Below are 23,887 nucleotides of genomic sequence, written 5' to 3'. Positions count from 1 at the left end.
ACGGTCCATGGGTGCGGAGATCGGGAGAGCCAGGCGTTAGTACGGGAGCGCCTGTTTGTGCGTGGTCCTGGAACACCAGTAGGGCGCTCTCCGCGGATTCCAGTAAAGGCACAGGACCGTGGAGACCTGACCACTCAAGTGGGTCGCACTCCTTCGAACGTCTACTTCGAGTTTCTTGTTTGGTACTGTATTCATCGCAGTTGTACATGGACATCATCTGATTCATTGAACCAATGGAGCATTGTAATTGTTAAATACTCCCAATAATATATCATATATTGAGGGGGGGGTCGGCCCGTTCCGGCCCTAGTGCTGGTGTCCATCTATCAACATTTCTCATTTCATTTCATTTTCAGTTGTTATTAAGTTGTCCATTCAAATTGTGATATTTAAGTTGTGCTATTACGCGTGTGGGTGTCCAACGGAGTCTATTCCCACTTGACGGGATCGGTTTCATTGGTATCACAGCACCGTTATTTCCCTCTTCTTAGTGGGGAAACGAACCTGTGTATTGGACACCCCGCTTCTAGCACACTTAACACAATGAACAGCCAAGGCAACCCTTTGGAAGTGCCTAATTCGAGGGGCCCATCAAGTGCCTCGCGTGGTTCTGATGCTTTACAAGGAAGGCACAAGCCCCTTGAGAGGGTAAATGATAGTGATTCAAGGGGACAACTGTCTCGAGGAAAGATAGTCATGCAAGAAGAAGAGCCTGATGCAATGAGGGCTGAATTGGAGCATATGAGAAAGCTTTTGCATGCACAAGAGCAAGAGCTGAAATTTTTGCAGGAAGATCCCCATGTGCAAAGTGCCATTGAAGCAAGGAAAGTCGATGCAATGGTAGACGTGACTTTTGAGTCCATGGCACGAGAAGTGGGCAAGAAGCCAAGGGAGTTGGCACTTTCCTACCTCCTCCGCAAAGGTGACATCAAAGAGGGGGAAGATGGAGAGCTGAAATTCAGAAATCCACCTCGCTTGAAGCATGGAGATCCCGTATCTCAAAGGTTGAGGTCATTTATGCAAAGGGAAGAGGTGACAGTCACCTCTCATCATGCATCTTCTCCACAAGGCACAAAGGCTGACAGGTATATGTATGCTAGTGCTCATGGAGGGCATGATGGTCACATGCATTCAAGACATGTATCCCATGGAAGGAGTGACAGGTCTGCCACCAAAAGAGCTTTGCCTACTGAGTTGTCTCATGGAGAGACATTGCCTTATGCAGGAAGGTCACATGCATCTGATTCTCAAGTTCGTGGAGCACATGTCACCATGCTCCATGAAACTTCCATGATGGCCCATGGAGCCCATGCAGATAGGACTGCCCCATTGGATAAGGGGAAAAGAAAAAAGAGAGGACCATGAGCCTCATACCAGAAAGCTCAAGGAATTTAAAGCAAGTGACAAGTCCGTTAAGTTTGATGTTTTTCATGGAGAGCATGATGCTTCCAAAGTGTTAGCATTTGTGGCACAGTTTGATATTGCTTTTAATGATGAGGACTTCACTGAGAAGTCTAAAGTACGCCATGCTAGCATGTTCTTGAAGGGGACCGCTGCTCATTGGTGGATCACTAAAAAGATCACCAAAGACCCCATTTGCACCTGGAAAGAGTTTAACGACAGATTTTATGCTCAGTTCTTGCCACCAAATGCGGAGCAAACTCTCACCCAAAAGTGGGATAGACTTGAGCAAAGAGATAATGAAAGTGTGCAACAATATGTCAACAAGTTTTGGAAAGTGTTGCTTGAGGTAAATCCTTTTATGCAAATCACTGAGGATGAAAGAAAGAGGAAGTTTCGCTCCGGATTGCAACCAGCTTATCGTTCGGGTATTGAATTGCACCCGCAACATACTTTGCAACAGCTTACACCCAACTGCCCTTGCTACGGAGCAAGTGGTGCTCAAAATTAAGCAAGATCAAGGCGGTTCAAAGGGCAAAGACAAGGCTGTCCCAAATCTGCAAAAAGGTGGACAGCCACCTAAAAAGAACTTCTGGGAGACCCACAAGGGTGGTAAAGCTGAAAATACCTCATCTAAAGATCAGGGCCCAAAGAAGAACAAATTTGGCTTGACCCCCGAGCAAAGAGAGCAATATGCCAAGGAGGGAATATGTTTTTCTTGTGGCAGCAAAGAGCACATTGATGCAAAAGAGCGGATGGTATGCAAGGCATGGGGTCAAATCAAGGATCAGCCCGCCTTATTCATGTTTGATGATTGTGCAACCGATAACTTCATCTCTATACAGATGGCAGCTGCCTTGGGTATTGAGGTTGAGAACATGGGACCACAGATTGAAGCCGAAGCTGCCTTTGTTGGTAGAGAGGTGCAGGTTACCCCACTGATAGGAAAGTTGCACATACATATCCAGGGCTACCTTGATAATGAACATTTCTTAGTTGCACCACTAAATGGATGTGATGTATTGCTGGGCAAGCCATGGCATCATAGGCTTGAGCCCCGCAAAGAGTACAAGACCAACATGATTTCTTTTATGCATAGAGACCGCATGCATTTCATTGATGCCGGCAAAGAAAGGAATTCCATTCCACTTGTATCTCACATCCAGATTAATAAAGTAATGAAAAAGAGTCTTTCTGCGTACTTGGTTTTTGTTCGTGATAGCATTATACCAAGTCATCAAAATGTGGATGCTATGACTTACGATAGACTAAATTTTCTTCATGCATTCAACGACTGTTTTGCTGATGCATTGCCAGGTGAGTTACCTCCCCAAAGGCCCGAAGATCATCGCATAGATCTTATGCCAAGTAGTTCTCCACCTAACAAACCCGCATACCGTGTGAGTGCTGCACAACAAGATGAGATCATGAAGCAGGTAAATGAGCTTTTAGAGAAAGGTTTGGTTCAGTCTAGTTCATCACCTTATTGCTCTCCTGTGCTTCTTGTTCAAAAGAAAGACGGGTCATTCCGCATGTGTGTGGACTATAGAGCTTTAAATAAGCTTACCATCAAGAATAGATTCCCAATTCCGCGTATTGATGACATTTTGGATAAGCTTGATGGTTCGGCTTGTTTCAACCGTTTTGACTTGAAGAGTGGTTACCACCAAATACGAGTGGTGCCACAAGATGTCCATAAAAATGCATTCAGGACAGCTTTTGGATTATATTAATTTTTGGTGATGCCTTTTGGTCCCACCAATGCTCCTGCCACGTTTAATCGTATGATGGATAGGATATTCCGACCCCATCGCAAATTCACAGGTGTATTCTTTGATGACATCTTGGTTTTCTCCAAGAATGAGCAGGAACATAAAACTCATTTGGTCACAATGTTCGAAGAGTTGCGAAAGCATAAACTTTTCATTAATGCCAAGAAAAGTGAGTTTTTCCTTTCAGAGATACATTATTTGGGTCACATTGTATCCAAGGATGGAGTAACAATGGATCCTGCAAAGATAGAAACCATTCGGAATTGGCCAGAATTGCAAAACGTATATCAAGTACGTAGTTTTTTGGGATTATGTTCATATTATAGGCGTTTCATAAGGCATTTTGCTATGATAGCCACCTCTCTACATGATCTCACAAAAAAGAAAACCACTTTCAAATGGACTTCAAAAGAACAGGATGCCTTCTTGCAGCTCAAGCATGCTATCATATGTGGACCCATATTGATTGTTCCCGACTTTCACAAGTCATTCGTAGTGGAATGTGATGCTTGTGGCGATTGTATAGGGACTGTCCTAAATCAAGAAGGGCATGCAGTTGCATATGAGAGCCGTCGTTTGCATGATGCTGAGCTTCATATGGATATTATGAGAAAGAGCTCTTGGCTATAATTCATGCCTTAAAGATATGGAAACATTATCTTCTTGGGGCTGAATTCGTAGTCAAGACAGATCATCAAAGCTTGAGATACTTTTTATCTCAAACAAAGCTTTCCGAGAAGTAGATGAGAATGGCAAACTTTCTTTCCATGTTTCATTTTCAGATTGGGCATACTCCAGGAAAGAAAAATGTGGTGGCAGATGCATTATCCAGGAGGCCTTATGTGGCTGCAGTTTCCGCGGCCTCTCATGGAGACTTATCTACTATGCGAGAATTGTATCATTTGGATGCTGATTTTTGCCATATATGGACTGATTTGATGGCTGGTCACTCACACGCCTCTTATGTTATCAACGAGGGTTATCTTATGAAGGATAATTGCCTATGTGTGGTAAAGGATTTGCGTCCAAAGGTTATGGAGGAATGTCATGCTCCACCTTATGCTCGTCATAGAGGTATCATGCCCACTACACGGCGCACACATGATTGAGAGATATTTCTTTTGGCCAAGCATGTGTAAAGACATTGAGGCTTATGTACGTGCATGTATTACTTGCCAAAAGGTGAAATTTGACAGGCAAAAACCTCCAGGTTTGCTTCAACCATTGCCTATTCCCTCGTAACCTTGGGAAAGTATTACTATGGATTTTATTATGGACTTGTCTAGATCCCAGCATGGGAATGATACTATTTGGACCATTGTGGACAGGTTTAGCAAGCAAGCTCATTTCTTGCCCGTCAAGAAAACCATTAAAGTTGATCATATGGTCAAGCTTTTTCTTGCTAATATTTTCAAACATCATGGTATCCCTAAATCCATTGTTGGGGATAGAGATCCCAGAACTACGAGCCTCTTTTGGAGGGCTTTATTTGATAATATGGGCACTAACTTGAGTTTTCATCAGCTTATCATCCCCAAACGGATGGCCAAAGTGAAGCTGCAAATTCAGCCGTGTTGAATTTGTTGAAGTGTTATGTGGCAGATCAAAAGACTGCATGGGAGAAGTATCTTCCACTTGTTGAGTTTGCCTACAACAATACCATCCATGCCTCCACGGGAAAGGCCCCGTTTGAGATTATTTATGGCAAAGTGGTATTGCCACCTATCCTTCGTACAAAGGATGAGATTTTTGCAGCTAATGAATATGTTCGTGACTTGGATGTAGCCTTTGCTCAGGTGTTTTGCTGAAATTTGAGAAGGCTAGGCTTCGGAAGAGGCCAGGACGAGAAGGATCATATCCTAAGCTTTCTCCTCGCTATTATGGATCCTTCAAGGTGATTCAAAAGATCAACGAAGTGTCATACAGGCTTGCTTTACCTAGTCATTGGAAGATTCACAACGCATTTCATGTGAGTCTTTTTCGGAAATATGTGGGGCCAAATCCTGACGAGCCTGTCACCGAAGATCCGCCAGAGATTGATGAGCTTGAGGAGATCCTCCAGCCAGAACAGATTGTCTTTCACAAGGAGCGAAAGCTTTCCAGGAGATACCTTGTGAAGTTCAAAAATTATTTGCCCATTGATGCAAAGTGGGTAAATGAGGATTATTTTATTGACTACCCACAGTTGTTGCAGGCATATTTTGAGGCTTTTCAGTTGAGGACAACTCTTTAGAAGCCCGGGGGGATGTCACCAATTGGCCGACCATTTGGTCCATCTCCAGATTTGTGTCTTGTTCACTTGAGGCCAGGACAGTGTCTCATGTGAAGGGGCCAGTATTTTTGCATAACATGGACGAGAGCCAGACTGGTGCCACCCGTGTTAGCAGGACGGTGTCGTATGGATGGGAGCCAAACTGGTGCCACCCGTGTATGACCTGGACTGTGTTCTATCCATGGGATTGTCACGCCATGGAAGAGCTAGTATTTGTGCCGTGTCTTGCCTATGGGATTGTCGCTCCATAGGGAGGCTCGTGCCTGGATCTGTGTCTTATCTGGCCTGTCACTCCATAGGAAGACCGGGATTTATGTTTTCTGTCATGCCATTTTTGCGCCCGACATTTTTTTGTACTTGTTCCATGAACGCGAGATATGTCCATGATACTATTTGCACATGCATTCATGTTTTGCATGTTTGGAACTGTTTTCGCATGACTTGTATTCTTGTGTTTGCATGTTTGACGTGCCACTTACTGAGTGGGGATGGCTGCCAGTGAGTCGTGAAGTTTGCTCTGTCTTCTGACGAGTTTTGTTGCGTGTGAACAGGTGGTAAGTGTATTGCACTTGTTGGTTTAATAGCTTTCCTTTCTAACCTTTAATTTTATAAGGTTGTAAGTTCACATTCATTTAAAAGTGGGCACCCATTATGGGCACCCACGTGTGGGCCAAGGTGGGGAGGGAAACCCCACACTTAACCCTTTATGTGTGTGGGGGTAGGTGCATGGTCACTTACCCACACCACTCCTTGAAGCTGGCTGCCCCCATGCAAGCGTGGGAAGCCGGCCAGCTATGGTCGTGTGCTTCCCCTCCAATCACCTACAAAGAGGCGACCATCCTTCTGTTCACAGACAGACGGGTGTGTGCTTCCTCCTCCTAAGGCTGCGCCTCCTCCACAGCACACGGCTGCACAGCAAGCGGCTGTTTCCTCCTTTGCAAGCGACTGCATCTCTGCGCCTTCCTCAGGGCTGCACGCTGGTGGGCTGCTCTATCTCTCTCCACACAGGTGGCGGCATCTTTCCACAACAGGCCACGCTTCCTCTTCAGCTGGCTACTGCGCCTCCTCCTCCTCCCTTGCAGGCGACTGCGCATACTCTCCAGCAGGCTGTGCACCTCCTCCATAGCAGGCGGCTGTGCCTTTTCCAGGCGGCAGCGCATCCCACAGCAGGCTGCGCCTCCTCATCCTCCCCTTGCAGGCGGCTACGCCTCCTCCTCCTCCATAGCAGGCAGCTGCGTCCTGCACAGTAGGCGGCTGTGTTCCTTTACAGACGGTTGTGCCTCCCTTCCATAGGCGGCTACAGGCGGCTCTGCGCCTCCCTTCTTCACATGGCTACACCTTCTACCCAGGCAGCTGCTCCTCCTCCTCCTCGACGAGTTGCTGCGTCCTGGTGTCCATCTCTAGTAGCTGCACACAGACGCATTCGTCTTCCATTAGCGAGTCACCAGTAAGTGAATTCAGATTTAAGTAAAGGATTTTGTTGTAAATCTGATAAAAGATTCTCTCTACCGCTAACACCCGTTCGGTGCCGGGTAGTCCAAGCTTTTGGAGAACCACGGTCCATGGGTGCGGAGATCGGGAGAGCCAGGCGTTAGTACGGGAGCGCCTGTTTGTGCGTGGTCCTGGAACACCAGTAGGGCGCTCTCCGCGGATTCCAGTAAAGGCACAGGACCGTGGAGACCTGACCACTCAAGTGGGTCGCACTCCTTCGAACGTCTACTTCGAGTTTCTTGTTTGGTACTGTATTCATCGCAGTTGTACATGGACATCATCTGATTCATTGAACCAATGGAGCATTGTAATTGTTAAATACTCCCAATAATATATCATATATTGAGGGGGGGGTCGGCCCGTTCCGGCCCTAGTGCTGGTGTCCATCTATCAACATTTCTCATTTCATTTCATTTTCAGTTGTTATTAAGTTGTCCATTCAAATTGTGATATTTAAGTTGTGCTATTACGCGTGTGGGTGTCCAACGGAGTCTATTCCCACTTGACGGGATCAGTTTCAGGGTGTTCACACCAACAGTACTTACACCACCAGACACTTACTAGACTCTGAAATACCCAACAAGGATGAGGGTTAGGGTTTGCAACAATGCACAACGCAGACACACACATTGAAGCAATTGAGAGCAAGCTTGGAGGAAGAAGGGTTCACCTGCGAGGGCGGAAACCACCCCTCCCCCCCCAATCTGCCTCGCCAGACCATACCCGCCGACCGCACCCGACCCGGAGAGGAGGCAAGAGGCTAGTTCAGTTCGCCACTTGGTCCACCATTTCTCAGAGCCTGTAGCAATGACCATCGCTGCCTCCCTAGTGCATGCGCCCCCCGCACACACCCCCCCCCAACCCGAGTTCTAGGGCAGCCTGTAGACTACAGCTTCTTCCGATGACTCCTTGTTGAGGGAGCGGGTATCTTTGAGGAGACAGTGGCCCCCATCCGTATCTGCATGATTTTGCATCACCAAAGAGTGGCACGATGATATTCCCCTTCCCTCTGAGTGCAGCACCAAGGACGGAATGGAGCATGGAGTCTTGTGTCAGCCACCGACCACGGACAGGCAATAAAGCTTTCACACCATTTGCCTGATCTACCTATCACTAGCGTGCTCACTCACTTCTGGTCATTGGCACGGATGGAGGTGGGTGGCTCTGGCCACAAGGACCCAGGTGTCCTCTAGTTTGGAGGCACTTCTTTTTGTATTTCTCCACATTTCGGTGGCAGCACAAATACCTTCATTCTGATAGTTGGAGCCCAGACTATGCATATTCAAAGGCCCGGATAGAGTAGCTCCACATGGAAGGTAGGATTCGTGCCTACCTGGTGAGGCTTCCCCATGGGATTACTCTCCAAACGCACGCCCAAGACTCTTCGAATGGAGGGAAGTTCCGACAGTTCTGCCTCCCACACTTTTTAGTTATGCGGATTGTCTCATGGAACATTCAGGATTTGGTAGGACTGCAGTGCTTACAAAGGTGCACAATCCTCAGAGAGGAGCTTCACAGAGCCATTGCCATTCTCTTCCTCGAGAAGCATCATTTATCTGAGGGTCGTACCCACCGTTGTGGGAAGATTCTTCAGGGCAGGAGTCACACCTTTTGGTCTCATGCTTTTGGCCCCTCCGGGACCCAGGGTGGTGTATGCATTTTTGTCAGCAATCCGTAGTGATCGATTCAAGCACCCAAAAGTGGTCTACAAAGAAGATAAAAAGCCTAACACACATAATAGAGTATATACAAGCCGTCCATAATGTGAACACGCTAAGGGAGTGCGTAGATGTGGACTAGTCGGTGTAGTCCAACTGTCAAATCTCTGGCGAAGATATGTTGGTGCCAGCTACTAAACCTGCCAGTGATACAAATGTCGAACGGTCATGCAGGCACCTCGTGAGTGTCAGCTCATGTTGAGCTTGACATCTCAACAGATCAGTCATCTCAAACTGCTCTGAAAGCTGAGACTGAACATGAGTGACCAGCTGAGAAGCAAATCCTGTAAGAAGATCATCCACGTATAGCACAATGATTCAAATATCACCATCAGAGAAGAGGACATAAAGGTTTGAATCTGGATAAGCTCTCTCAAAGCCAAGTGAAATCAAGAAGACATCAATCTTCTCATACCAAGCACGAGATGCCTGTTTGAGACCATATAGAGCCTTCTGCAATAAATAAACATGATCTGTGTCCCTAAATCTCAAATCCTAGAGGTTGCTCTATCACCATTTGGCCACCCAATTAGTCCACCCGTGCTTTCTCATCATGTATGTACATTGGACTAGTGTCCATGGCAATTGTATATGCCGGGGATTGATACCACTCATGTGATACTGTGGACTTGGCTTTCCGTTGGGACTTGTGCCTCTGTGTACATGCCTGGTGGATTGGTGTTCCATTGGGTCTGGTACCTGATGTACTTGTTTGGAGCACGTTTATTTTGGTATAGTCTCATGAATGGGGATTGTCCATACCAATGCTGCATTGCATAGCATCTTTATCTGCTTGCTTGCAATTGAAATTGCATACTGTTTTCATGCTTGCTTGACCAATGTGTAATTCCGGGTAAGGAGACGCTCGCCCGCAAACCGAGCGTGTGAAATTGTCTACTGACATAGTTATGTGGCATGTGACAGGTGGTAAGTATTGGTCATAAACCTAGCCTTAGGAATTAGTACTAATTTATTAGTGAGTGTGTACACACTTCATTAAGTTTTGGGCGACCAAAACTCACTTATAAATTATGACCAGCTCGGTGTTCACACACATTGATGTCCCGAGGTGGACAAATCCCAATGTCCACCACCCAGACCTTATCCCCTTTGTACAAAGGGAGTAACCAGCCATGTGTCCTTTCTAGCTTGCTCCACAAAGCACCTGCCTACCACCTAGAGTGGACAACTCACCACCTCACTCTTCCCTCTCTCTCTAGAAGAAGACACCTCCTTCATGAGGGCTTTTGGGCTGTATTTTTTGTACTTTTCTCCTTCCCAACTCCATATCCAAGCTTACTAAGGTGTTTTCCAAGCTTCCAAGAGTGTTTCCAGGTGCTAATCACTCTCCTACACACTCCCAATGACTGAAATTCAACAAAACAGCTCTCTTTCTTGCTGTAATTTCTGGTCTTTTTGCTGAAATGCAGATAACTCACAACTTCTTCAAAAGATTAAAAAGGCTGGCAAAAGTAAATATGATCTCTGAAGGAATCAAAAAAGGGAGGCAATTTACCAAGCAACTTGTGGATCGGGTTGTTGATTGAGCTCCCATATTCTTCAAGTTGCCGCTTGATGCGAGTAAAGTCCCCAATCTTATTAGTGATATTGTCAAATTCACTGATCTCAAGATCTGCCTCCAGCTTGGCAATCTTCATGGAAGAAGCAGCACCAAACCTCCTCTGAATCTCAAGCCACATCTGTCGGGCATTACTCCCTGTAGAAATAAACTCTGCTTGTATGGCAAGAGTCGTGCAATGAATGATGATGAGGCATGCATGAGCATCCAAAACTCCTCGAAAAGCTGGATCCACCAAGGCAAATGTCATAACTGTGAGGACAAAAGGACAAAAGGACCACATGTACAAGAGATCAGAGCAAAACCACACAGCATGAAATATGTGAGTGAGTATATATATATATATATATATATATATATCATAACTGTGAGGGCAAAGGGACGAAAGAACCACATGTACGAGAGATCAGAGCAAAACCACACAGCATGAAATATGTGAGTGAATATAGTCCTTTCGTCCTTTTGCCCTCATAGTTATGACATCTTCCTTGGTGGATCCAGCTAATGGTGAGTGAAAATATGGGTCGCGTCGATGTGAGGCAAAGCACTCCGAGAGGTGGTCGATGTCGAAGGCTCGCGTTGATGGATGCAGAGGCACTCCGAGGTGGTAGTGATAGCGGAAGATGAGGTGATGCAGGCTTTGATTATAAGGGTGCTGCTGTACCTAAGGTGGTAGATGAAGAGCAGAGAGGCTTGCCATCCCGACTGGTGGTGGTGGAGCAAGCTATGGTGACAAGGGTGCTGCGTACATGAAGGGTGTAGGCTCTGATGACAAGGGTGCTGCGTACCTAAAGCGTGCAAGCTCTGGTGACAAGGGTGTTGTGTACATGAAGGGTGCAAGCTCTAGTGACAAGGGTGCTGCGTACCTGAGGGGTGGTGAGGAGTAGAAAGGGCTGCCGTCCCGAGTGGTGCAAGCTCTGGTGACACGGGTGCTGCGTACCTGAAGTGGAAAAGGAGCAAAGAGGGCTGCCGTCCTGGGTGGTGCAAGCTCTGGTGACACCGGTGCTGCATACCTGATGTGATGACGATGGTGAAGCTAAGCAGAGAGTGGACTGCCATCCCGATGGTACGATGTAGCAGAGAGTGGGCTGCTATCCTTACGGTGAGAGCTGAGGCAAAAACGCTGATATGCTCTATGTATAGCAGAGGGGGCTGTTGTTCCATGGGCCGTGGTAAAACGCAGATGATATGCTGATGTAAGCCTGAAGATAAACGCTGATGTCAGCCCAGGTGTAAGCGCTGAAGACAGGCTGATGTAAACCTGATGTGAAACGCAGATGTAAGCACTGATGTCTGCTGATGTAAAACACTGATATACACCTGATGTAAACGCTGAAGACAGGCTGATGTAAACCTGATGTGAAACGCTGATGTAAGCCTGATGTGAAACGTTGAAGTCAGCCTGATGTAGGCGGCCTGTACCAGCAGATGTAAAACGCAGATGATAGCAAAGAGGGCTGCTGTCCCACAGTGGCCTGTAGCAGAGGAGGCTATTGTCTCGGGTAATGGCCATATGGTACCGGTGTGAGGTGAAAAAAAAGAAGAAAGAACCTGCCTCTATAGCGCTTCGCCTCCCAAACTTGGAAAACAACAACACAACACAGGCACCACCAGCCACCGGGGCTGGAACACTTTCACAGTTCACCACCCAACCCACGCCAGACAGACAGCACCAAACAGGGGCACCACAGACAAAGCAAACACCCAACAATATATTCCAGAAAAACACTTCATACAAGCTTCTCCCGACACAGAAGCCTTACTCACACAACCATACAAACACTCAGACCTGTCACTGCCAAGGATACACCACATCCCCAATCACCACGAACCTCTCGCCTGCATGCTGTGCCAATCACACCAGAAAGAACCCGGCCACTTCTCACTCTTCAGAAGGCGCCCCACCAGCTAACCCTCAACTCTCTGCAGTGTTGGGTTTTATGCTGTGTATGCACCCAGAGGAGTGCTAGTGATCATCAGTAGATTACTGGGACACTTTTTACTTCAGTTAGTGGAGGTTTTTTCCCCCAGTTTAGCTCAGTTTCACTTATATGCAGTTTACAAGTGTTTTGGTCCACCCGGCACATTTATGGCCGGACATGTGAACACTTATCTTTAGGGTCACTATCAAGTGGCTATTGTACTTCACTTTATCATCATTCAAGCAATAGACTGAAGTCGTGTTCTCTCTCTGTGTTGGTTTCCACGCCTGTTTGTACCTTCTGTAAACCCTAACCCTAACACCCATTCCCTTCAATTGGTATCAGAGCATTGAAGCTCCAAGGTTGATGTGTACGTACTGTACGTTGTGTATATGTACGTACTGTACGGTGTTCCGTACAGTAAAATTTTTTATGTACGTAAAAATACGTACCATTGGCAAACAATAGGACATTCAACACCTTTCTACATTTAAGGTACATAAAAGTTTGAAACATTCAAGAATCAAAATAAACCAATTTGCATGTAGTATGTACTAATTTCAAAACACACATCATATACTTGACACAATGGCTGTCAAGACAAAATAGACGTAGAAAGGCTCATACTAGAGCATACAAATAACAAATGTCTGATATCAACCTAAAAGGCTCATACTAGAGCATACAAATAACAAATCATAAATGTCTGATGTCAAGAGTCAAGACTCAGAAGTAAAAAACACTAAGCAATAACAAAGAGTCTCGACTCGACTCTCGAGACTCTACTCTCTGAATCTCAAAACTCCTCATCGGATGAGGATGATGACACTCCTGAAGAGAGCAAGTCCCCATCTGTCAGGACGTTGCCCTCTTCATCATACTCTGGCTCTGCCATCATACTCTGCTGTCCTGGATCATCATCCTCCGTAGGCTGAATGAGAGGAACAGCCTCATTTGCCCGTCTCCGAGGAGTACGGACAGGAAGCTTTCCTCGCCGAATGGTCTCTCGTCGTGAAACTTCTGGACCTGCATCTCGCCCGACTAACGGGAGACTGAGAACTCGCGCACGTGACCTCGTCACACGTCGATCCACACTCTCCAGCTCTCTGTGCAGCATGCGAATAATCTCCTCCTGATCGTTTCTCACAAGCTGCTGCTGCTGCTGCTCAGTCTCCTCTGCACTCCCCTCCGAGACCAACTTCAATTTTGATGGATCTGTCTGTTAAAAAACAAAATGCAATTCAGTGTGCACATTATTAACAGCGTAGAAAGTAGTAATTAGTAATTACAAATATTCGCTTGTAATATGTATAAACGCTAGCCCAAAGTTTCAACTTTCTAACCTGCTTGGGTGTCCCCAAAGCGTGGTAATCTCGCACAAGCTTCATATTTGCTCGGCAGTAGACCAATCTCTCTAGCTGTGCAGTGCTGAGTCGATTACGGATCTTGGTGTGAATTAGCGAATAAGCGCTCCAATTGCGCTCGCATCCACCAGCAGAGCAATCCTACATGTCACATGTGCATTGTGACGTGTCAATGGTGACAAATTACAATGGACATTGGACATGGTCATAGACAATAGACATTGATGATAGACTTTACCTGTGAGAGGACACGTAAAGCGATACGAGTGAGCTTTGGAAGACCTTGTCTTCCATAACTCTGCCACCATGTAAGAGAGAACTTCGTTGCCTCCGGCCTCAACGCCACAGCTCTAGTAAAGGATGACCCTAAATTATTTTCATAGCTTGCGAGCTCTGCATCAATGTCCAACTGCTCATCCTCCTCGCAAATCAAGCCAATGTACGCATCCTTGCCCTGTAGTAGACTCCTGTCATTAAAAAGAGTTGGCTTCTTGTAGAAAGGATGAAGCAATGCAGCCATCGCATGAATGGGCCGACTCATAAATGTCCATCTCTTGTCTACAATAGCCAAGATCTCTTCCCGATTGTAAAAGCATTGACGCAACATTAGTTAACAGGCTGAATTTTGATTATAGTATTTACTATTATACATTATAGTATTATACTAAATATTTAATAGACTCTAGAGTAATCATTGCAGAAGCAAGTACATACCGATCAAGCGTCAGTGATCTGCAGCCTCTGATGTGTGTCTTCATCTCTGAGAAGAGATGATAGACTAGGCCCATGGTGGAGCCCTCCATGTCTGTGACACGCAGCAACACATAAAAATTGGCTGCAATGCTACTATCATAGCCTGCACCTCCGACCAAAAGGACTCATCAAGCACCCGCCGCTGTATGTATCTAGTGGACTCCTCCTGTGCGTGATGCATCTCTCTCCACTTCGGGTCCACTACTGTCTGTAGAAGTGGATCCCTCACTGCATAGAGTCGCTGCAACACAAGATACATATATGCAAATCTGGTCTTCAAGGGCCGCACCATGTCAAGTGTACTGTGACTCCTAAAGATAGCCAATGCCTTGTGCTTTTTGCGGAAAAAAGTAGTCATTTTTGTGGCATCGGAAACAATAGGCAACACCCATGTTAACTTCCCAATGTCCTCCATCAACAAGTCAAGACAGTGAGCTGCACATGGAGTCCAGACAATGTTCTTAAACTCTGCCTCAATCATCTCACCCATAGCCTTGCAATTGGAGGCGTTGTCAGTAATAACCTGCACCACATTCTCTGGGCCAACCTCAAGTATAGCCTGCCGGATGTGCTCATAGATAAACTCACCTGTAATCCGCTCTCCAGCCTTTCCTGCATCAACAGCACGCAAGAAGTACGTGCCAAGGCAAGACGACACAAGAATATTAATGATGTGTCGCCTACGAATGTCACTCCAGCCATCTGAAATGATGGTGCACCCAAACTGCCCCCAACCTGCCTTCACTGGTACCAATGCCTTATCTATCAATGCTTTCTGCTCCTCAAGCGTAGTGGTCCGCATCTTATTGTATTCCAACCCCGACCAATCCTCTGTGTGTCCAACCTGGGCTATGGCTCTGACCATCCTCTGCCACTGCTCAGTCCTCAAGACATGAAAGGAGATGTTGCACTCAATGAGAGTGCGAGCAATCTCCATCTCAGCCACTTTCTGGCGCTCCTTCACCCAAGAAAGAGAGGCAACTCGAGAAGGCAAGGTAGTCTGCCTTGGTGCATGCATCTCTCCATCATCCTCCACATAGTCCTGCTGCTCATGCATGGTACGAGCCCTCTTCCTACTGCCAGTGGGCTGCTCCTCCTGAACCTGTGAAGAACCACCCAAGTCTCCCAAGAGTGCATCATGGAGAGCATCCTGTGTCTGTTGACTACCTTTCACCTTTTTCCCTGCACCCATTGCTGGAAAATTCTCAGCAATCAACTTATCCCTAATGTCCTTTGGTACTGCCTTGCACCCTGCACAGTTATTGGTTGTGCCAATGCCTGTCAAGTGCATAACGACGCGAGAAATGGTACCGGTGAGCTGAAAGTTGCAATACTTGCATTGCCATCGTCGCGTGCCAGATCCAGCTTGCCCTGGCGTGTTGACAATGCGGATCACATTGGTGTGCTCTTGCCAATACGGGTTAGTTGGCTTAGGCATGATGGCTCTTGAGACTTTTGTCTGCACCTGCCAAGTGCGCAGCACATATGCAAGAGAAAGAGATAAGACTCAAGACTCAAGAGGGAGAGAAAGAGAGAGAGAGGAAGATGCTCAGTTTACCTACACGCACGCCTGGCGGCAAATTGCCAACGCTGTGGTCGCCTGGTCTTTTTCGAAATCTTTCTGCTCTCGCCTCTCTGTAACGCACGCTCTCTGGAGTCCAATAATTAAAGTTGATAGGCCTAGTATGTACCCAAAGGCCAGTCGCCAGGCGGGCGCCCATTCATACACGCTCGGCGATTTTCAGCCTAAAAAAACCCACACGTACGGATCGATCCGTACGTGTACGGATCCGTACGGTACGGCCGTACGGTACGGATCAGATCCGTACGTACGTATATATCAACCATGTGAAGCTCTGCATTGCCCTGCCTGTACACTGCCAAGCTTTTGTTGCTGCTGCCCGTACAGCATCCGTACATCCAGTCTGCGCTAGCTGCCCGTACATCCAGTCTGCGCCGCCTTCAGCAACAACTGTGCGCTTGCTGCCCGTACACCCAACCTGGTCGCCTTCAATCGGGTACTGCAACAGGCGTCGCCTACAACTACTGTACCTGCTCGTACAGTAAGCGCCGCCTTCAAGAGTTCTGTACCTGATCGCCTCAACGCTGCAGCACCCTGTACAGCTTCCGTACCTGTCAGAGCCGACCAGAATCTGCTACGTCAACATTCGACTGTAGTTGAGCCTTCTGCTTCCGTACTGTACCTGCCTGCCCAGCTTCCGTACTGCTTTCGTACCTGCTTCCGTACAGCACCTCGACTGTAGTTGCTGTGTACCTCCACAATACAGTCGACTGTACTACTGCTCAGCACAGAAGTGGTAAGCATTACATATTTTGAATATTGGGCAATTTTATTTTCTCTGTGAAAATATACAGGCACAACAGGCAGATTCTCTAGCAAGGAAATATACAGGTTTTTTGCACAGTTTGGGTGCAGCAAATTTGGGCATTTTTGGGGCATTTTGGCATTGTGTACGCCATTTGCAGCTCTACTCAGTCATTGGTGCATTGAGCTGCACATTCAGAGGATTGAGAGTGCAGGCATATTTGGGTGAACTGTATTCAGTGGAGTACAGTTGTTATCAGGGTTTCTGCTATTGGGTTTTTTGGTAAACAGGTACAACATTGTGCGTAAGCATAATGGCAAATCAACAGCAAAGTGATGTATTCACATATTTGTCTAAGGAAGACAAATTGGATGGCACGAACTACTCCTTGTGGAGTTTTATGCTGAAGAATGTGCTTGTGGCAAAAGGTCTTTGGGATTTTGTTAGTGGTGATGAACCACGTCCAGGTCCATTGGCTCCAGAGACTCCTCCCCAAGGGGGTGCTCGTGGACGAGGACAACAGGTACAGGCTCCAGGACAGCCATTGCCTGTTCAAAGAACAAATGCTCAAAAGACATGGGATGCCAGGGATGCACAAGCTTTGTATTACTGTAAGAAGCCAGGTCACTACATCACGGAATGCAGGAAGAGGATTGCCAAAGAGAAGGCAAAGGAAGCTGGGATGTCTGTTAATGATGCTTCTAAAGCTCCTCCAAACACTGCTTCTTTTGTTGAGGACAAGGATTACTGTTTTTATACATGCAGCTATGATGCCTCTTGGTCTTCACAGGCACTCAGTTTGACAGAGCATGCATGTACTTGGTATTTTGATAGTGGTGCCTCAAAGCATATCACATCTCGCAGGGATTTGTTTAGTCATGTTGGCCCTGCCCCTGTTGGCAAAACTGTTCAGTGTGCCCACAATGCTTCATATCCAGTTCGTGGCATTGGGGAGATTTAGCTCACAGCCATTGATGGCTCCATTCTCCGCCTTACAGATGCCTTATATGTACCAAGGATAAAGAAGAATTTGTTGTCCATTTCTTCTTTAGCACATTGTGGTATGCAAGTCCACTTTGATGATGATAAATGCATGGTCAGAGACAAAGCTAATGCCTTGACCTTGATGCTTACTGGTACATTATGTCATGGACTTTATCAGTTGGATGCATTTCAACCAGTGGATCAGTCTGCTTATCATGCATTCACTCTTACTCCAGCTATGGTTGATGCGGAGTTATGGCATGCTCGCATGGGGCATGTAAATTTTGGTAGTCTTATGCTTATGCAGCGACATAAAATGTTTACAGATCTACCTCTCATGGAGAAGCCTCCAGATCACATTTGTGAAGGATGTATTTTGGGAAAAATGCACAGGTTTTCCTTCCCACGTGATCAGGCTCTAAGAGCAACTGCAAAGTTGCAACTTATACACAGTGATCTTTGTGGTCCCATGCAGACGAAGTCATTAGGTGGTTGCTTCTATTTTGCGACATTTATTGATGACTTCTCTCGTATATGCTGGGTCTATCCTTTGACACAGAAATCAAAGGTATATGATGCATTTTTGGCCTTTGTAGCACTTGCGGAGACAGAGTCACGATGCAAGGTGCAGACTCTCCGTTCTGACCGAGGGGGGGAATATATGTCACATATGCTGAATTCCTTTCTTGGGAGTAGAGGTATAAAACATCAGTATACTACTCCTTACACTCCACAGCAGAATGGGGTTGCAGAAAGGAAGAATCGGTCACTCATGGAGATGGCCAGATGTATGCTAAAGGCAAAAAGGCTACCACATATCTTTTGGGTGGAAGCAGTCATGTGTGCTTGTCATATTTTGAATCGATGTCCCACAAAGGCATTGGTTTCTATTACTCCTTTTGAGGCTTGGCATGGCCGCAAGCCTTCTGTATCGCATTTTCGTATCTTTGGGTGTCTTGCATATGCACACATACCCAAAGAGTTGAGGAGGAAGCTGGATGATAAAGCCACAAAATGCATTTTTGGGTATAGCCGTGAGAGCAAGGGCTACAGGTTATATGACCCACTATCCAGGAAGATATTCACTAGTCGGGATGTGATTTTTGATGAAAAATCAGAAATATCCATGGCTGGTTGTGAGGCAAATCAGGCTGCAAATGATGTGTTTGAAGGTCTACTACCTATGGAGTTTCATTCCACAGTTGGTGATCCAACTAATGAGGGTACAGGACAGCCAGCAAATGATGTAGGTGGTGCAGAAATTCAGCAGCCAAATGAGCCAGAAGCTGAACCAAATATGGGGCAGCAGGCACCACAGGTCAGACATATACCTAGATGGTATTTGAGGACATTACAGGACAGCCATTTAGAGGGTCCTCTTGCTGGTCGTACTCGTAGGGAGACAAGGACCAATGAGCATGCACACATCATGGATTTGAATCTGGTTATGGCAGCCAGTTTACAAGATGATGATGAGCCTGATTCATTTGTGGATGCACGAGATAATGTGCATTGGAACAAAGCCATGCAGGATGAGCTTGATTCTATTAAAAGGAATCAAACATGGGATTTGGTTGATCTGCCCAAAGGCAAGAAAGCAATTGGTACTAAATGGGTCTATAAGTTGAAAAGACATGCAGATGGATCCATTGACAGGTACAAAGCCCGTCTAGTTGCAAAGGGCTATGCACAGAAGAAGGGCATTGATTATGAGGAGACATTTGCTCCTACATCCCGTATGTCGACACTTAGGTGTGTCATTGCATTGGCTGCACATCGTGGTTGAGTTGTTCACCAGTTGGACATAAAGACTGCATTTCTACATGGGGACCTCGAGGAGGAAGTTTATGTATTTCAGCCCATGGGATTTGCAGAACATGGTCATGAGGGGAAAGTTTGCAGGCTGAAAAAGGCCTTGTATGGTTTGAAACAAGCTTCACGAGCTTGGTATGCAAAAATAGATGCTTTTCTACTCACTCAGGGATTTGTGAACAGTCCATCAGAGGCCACTCTGTATGTAAAGAAAGAAGAGACAGATCTGCTGGTCATCAGTCTTTATGTGGATGATCTCTTGCTCATGGGATCAAATGATGACAAAATTGCAGCTTTTAAGGAGATACTGCAACAGACATTTGACATGTCTGACTTGGGCCTTGTACATTACTATTTGGGTATACAGTTTGTGCAGGATAACAGAGGCATTGGGTTGTTGCAATCACGCTATGTTGCTAAACTTCTGGAGAAGTTTAAATTTCAGGATTGCAAGCCTATTAGTACTCCTATGGAGCCTGGGATGAAACTGTCACTACAAGATGACAGTGTTTCCTTTGATGCCACTACATATGCTCAGGCTGTTGGGTGCCTTATTTACTTGTGTAATACAAGGCCAGATATTCAGTATGCAGTTTCTCAGTTGAGCAGATTCATGCGATGCCAAGTCCCCCAAGGAGGCAAGGTTGTCACATTGGCAAGCTGTGAAGCGTGTATTCCGTTATTTGCAGGGTACCTTGTCTCTTGGATTGCTTTATCCTGAGGGGGGTGACATGCAGTTACACGCTTACAATGATTCAGATCGGGCTGGTGATTTTGATACCAGACATTCCACTAGTGGAAATTGTTTCTTCCTTGGCTCTTCACGCATTTCTTGGCTAAGCAAGAAACAGACCACAGCGGCCACTTCGTCTTGTAAGGCAGAGTACAGAGCAGCCTACACTACTACTGTTGAGTGTATTTGGCTACGTCGTCTCATGACTGATATGGATATTTCAGTGGAGGAGCCTACACCTATCTATACTGATAGTCAGAGTGCCATTGCTGTGGCCAGGAATCCTGTGTTTCATGCTCGCACGAAACACATTGAGATTCACTATCATTTTGTTCGGGAGAGACTCCAGGCAGGAGATATCAGTCTGATCTACTGTCCTACAGATCAGAATGTGGCAGACATCTTCACCAAGGCATTACCACGTCCAAAATTTGAAGCATTCCGCAGTGCTTTGAATTTGTTTCCTTTTGGTGGATGATGTACAGTGATCACATATCACTCCAGGGGGGTTTGTTGGGTTTTATGCTGTGTATGCACCCAGAGGAGTGCTAGTGATCATCAGTAGATTACTGGGGCACTTTTTACTTCAGTTAGTGGAGGTTTTTTCCCCCAGTTTAGCTCAGTTTCACTTATATGCAGTTTATAAGTGTTTTGGTCCACCCGGCACATTTATGCCCGGACATGTGAACACTTATCTTTAGGGTCACTATCAAGTGGCTATTGTACTTCACTTTATCATCATTCAAGCAATAGACTGAAGTCGTGTTCTCTCTGTGTGTTGGTTTCCACCCCTGTTTGTACCTTCTGTAAACCCTAACCCTAACACCCATTCCCTTCATGCAGCCCATCACTTCTGCATGTGTCGCCACCAACAGCAGCTACCCAAACATCTCTCTCTCTCACTCTCTGTGCTAATTCTCTGTCAGCCACCTGCAGCTTATGTGCAGTGCTACCGGCCCACCACCAAGCAGCAACACCTGTCCTTCTCTATTTGCTTCACTCGGCACCCTGTTCTCTGTCCACTCTGACTAACCGAACCAAGGCCACACCACCTCTGTCCGTCCACGCTCCAGTCTTCACTTACGCGGCCCACACCAGCCAACGCTCTGTCTGTCCCCTTTGCTTCCAACCAGCTGCACCTGCAACTGTATATCCAGCTCTTCCTCACCTCAAAGTCGGCCTCCCAGCAGCTCTGCACTGACCACCTCCACGCATGCCTTCAGCTTACCAGTTTCTCTATGCTTGCCAGCAGCTGCCACCTTGACGCCAGCACTCTCTTTCCCACAGGCAGCGCTCCACACTTGCCTTGCACCTTGACGCCTTTGTTTCAGCAACGCCGGTGGGGCCCTTACGCTTCCACGCTTCTTTTGCTCTTCGCCAGCCCGTTGCCAAGGCTTCCACTTACACGTCCCTCCATACAAGCCCGTCAGCCCTGACGCCAGCTGCTCTCACCAAAGCGCCTGCACATACGGCTGCGCATCACCCTTGCATCTTGACGCCCTGGCGGCCTTCTCTGCAGCCTGCAGAGAGCAACGCTCCACGTCACCCAGTCGTCACAAGGCTTCCATGGCGGCCTTTAACGCCAGCACCTCCACACGCCAGCCCACGCTTTGCCAGCTTCTCTGCAAACCCACACCAGCCCTTACTCGTCTGTGGCTGCACTTCACAAGGGGGACCCCCAACCTCTACGCGATGGTCACACACCCTTCCTATCTCTGCATATACGCGCAGCTGCGCCTTCCTCTGCACTCACCTCTTGTTGCGCCCAAGAGCCCCCAAAAACAACAAGGCAGCCTTGCACCTTTTGTCTGCAGCCCGCGCCGACTCGCACTCGCCAGCTTTGCCTCTTCACGTGCCTTCTGGAGAGAACCCGCTGGCAGCCATTCAAAACTCCATGCCAACCTTCCAGAAGGCCACGTTCATCCTTATTTTTTTATTTATTTTGAAAAATGGCCACCATGCTATTCCTTTTCACACCAATGCTCTTATGACCTTGGCCCCATAATCTTTTATGCTCCCATGCTTTTCATATACTCAAATGCGACCTTCCAAGTGCCCATTGTATTTTGACGCGCCCACACATATCAAGCGGCCGAACAGCTGATACCACCTGCACAGCTGACCTTACTCCGGACAGGCCTCAACAAGCCCAAAACCAAAAGCATCCACCTTGTACACCTGGCAACGCCCTCAAAACCAAACTCTTCACACCTGCCATGCACACGTATATACACAGGCCCAAAAGATCTCTCAGAAAAATGCCTGACATACTTTGCCAACCCCCCCACCTGCTAGAGCATTCATGCTCAGCAGCAAAAAGATAAGTCCAATAGCTATCCACCAGGATCAAAGGGAAAGAGCTGTAAGTGACCATCCCATTTCCCAGCATCCATGAAACACAATGGATGTATCACTGCATACCAAACATCAACCATAGCCACAAAATCTTTTCTGTCCACTTCATCCACAACAAACCTCCTCGTCTTCAAAACCTGTGGCATTGCAACATTTAGCATCCCATTCATCATTACCAGTGAAGGCCAGGTTTCAACATCTTGACCTTTATCCACACAAAAATCCAGATCCTTTCCAACAGTAGTGTCCACCATGACTTCCAGCTCTAGCAATTCAAGCATCTCTTCACAACCATACGACTCAGCTGGTTCAGAATCCTTGTCATCCATGCACTTTGCCTTTAGCATCTCAGCAACCAGCAAAGAAGCCTTTGTTACACTCTCAGCCATATCAGCATCCATCTCCACCTCTGGCTCCTGCTCATCAAGGCTAGCAACTGTCCATATATCATCCTCAAGCACAATACTCACCTCACAACGCTCTTCATCAGTCAAGTCTACATGCATACCTTCTTGAGTACTGCCAACCCCCCTCATATCATCGTCCAAAGACTCCTCAGCACATAATGCATCCAATGGAAAAACATCCACTTCATCCATCGCAGGTACCATATCACCATCAAGCTGTTCCAGAAAATCCATAATAATGGAGTCTTCCTCCATGCTCTCCACATCCGCATCACAAACCATCTTCACTTCATCACAAGTCTCTACCCCATCCTCCTCCCTTGTAGAATCTGGCAAAGAATCATCCTCAAAGCATCCTGTATCCAGCTCCTCTTCCTTCTTATCATCAGCCAATCCCAAGATATCATCCTCTTTACTTCCCTGTGCATGCATATCATCCAGATCCAAATGCAAATGATCTTCAGTAGAGCCTTCCAAATCACTGTCATGTACAGCTATGACGTTCCCATCCAAAGAAGAATCCACTGGCAACTCCTTATCTTCACTTGCTTTTCATCCACCTTCACCTGCTTAAAAGACTTTGGAAAGAAATCAGAAGGCATATAAAACATCCCCCTTTGTACCTGTATCGGCCTTTGAGGCTCTTGTCTAATCAAACTTTGCATAGAACTCTTATCCACCTCAACCAAATTCACATGCATATCCCTCGCAGACACAACACCTTCATACGGATAAATACCCATCTCCATCTGCTTCAAAATCTTGCCTTCCTTTTCCCTAGCAACCCTAACTGCATCATGAAATGACCTGGGATTCTTCAACTCAACCCTGACCTTCAAATGGGGTAACAAACCATCAATAAACAAGCTCTTCTTCACAAACATAGGAGGAACTTCCTGCTTCAATGTCACACACCACTTACTCCACAAACATGTAAATACCTTCACAAAATCATCCAGTGATTGCCCATGGACCTGCTTCAAGATGCTCAACTCCT

The 23,887-nt window shown here is 46.6% G+C and overlaps 3 protein-coding genes across 3 annotated transcripts in view; all 3 read right to left on the bottom strand.

The window, feature by feature from the left end:
* Nucleotides 1-23,887, bottom strand: part of LOC147610695 (uncharacterized) — a 38,897-nt gene that overhangs the window by 5,771 nt on the left and 9,239 nt on the right. The window lies entirely within an intron of this gene.
* On the bottom strand, nucleotides 12,894-14,099 carry LOC147610697 (uncharacterized). The gene is made up of 3 exons (XM_086785122.1): nucleotides 13,758-14,099; nucleotides 13,499-13,660; nucleotides 12,894-13,374 (listed from the first exon to the last, which is right to left on the bottom strand). Exons 1-3 carry the CDS (start codon nucleotides 14,058-14,060, stop codon nucleotides 12,952-12,954), a joined length of 888 nt encoding a protein of 295 aa, XP_086641248.1. The 5' UTR covers nucleotides 14,061-14,099; the 3' UTR covers nucleotides 12,894-12,951.
* LOC147610696 (uncharacterized) lies at nucleotides 14,298-15,941 on the bottom strand. The gene has a single exon (XM_086785069.1). The coding sequence runs from the start codon at nucleotides 15,708-15,710 to the stop codon at nucleotides 14,298-14,300; it is 1,413 nt and encodes a 470-aa protein (XP_086641195.1). The 5' UTR covers nucleotides 15,711-15,941.

This window comes from Cibotium barometz, chromosome 48 (genome assembly GCF_041138505.1).
Source record: "Cibotium barometz isolate CiBa-2024 chromosome 48, ASM4113850v1, whole genome shotgun sequence".
Lineage (NCBI taxonomy): Eukaryota > Viridiplantae > Streptophyta > Polypodiopsida > Cyatheales > Cibotiaceae > Cibotium > Cibotium barometz.
Note: the sequence above shows the minus strand (reverse complement) of the source record. Positions and strands in the feature narration are given on the sequence as shown.

Coding starts and splice junctions, on each gene's coding strand:
- LOC147610697 (XM_086785122.1), bottom strand. CDS start 14,060: ATGAGTCGGCCCATTCATGCGATGGCTGCATTGCTTCATCCTTTCTAC. Junction 13,661..13,757: donor CTTTACGTGTCCTCTCACAG/GTAAAGTCTATC, acceptor TGTGACATGTAG/GATTGCTCTGCTGGTGGATG. Junction 13,375..13,498: donor CTTTGGGGACACCCAAGCAG/GTTAGAAAGTTG, acceptor GTTTTTTAACAG/ACAGATCCATCAAAATTGAA.
- LOC147610696 (XM_086785069.1), bottom strand. CDS start 15,710: ATGCCTAAGCCAACTAACCCGTATTGGCAAGAGCACACCAATGTGATC.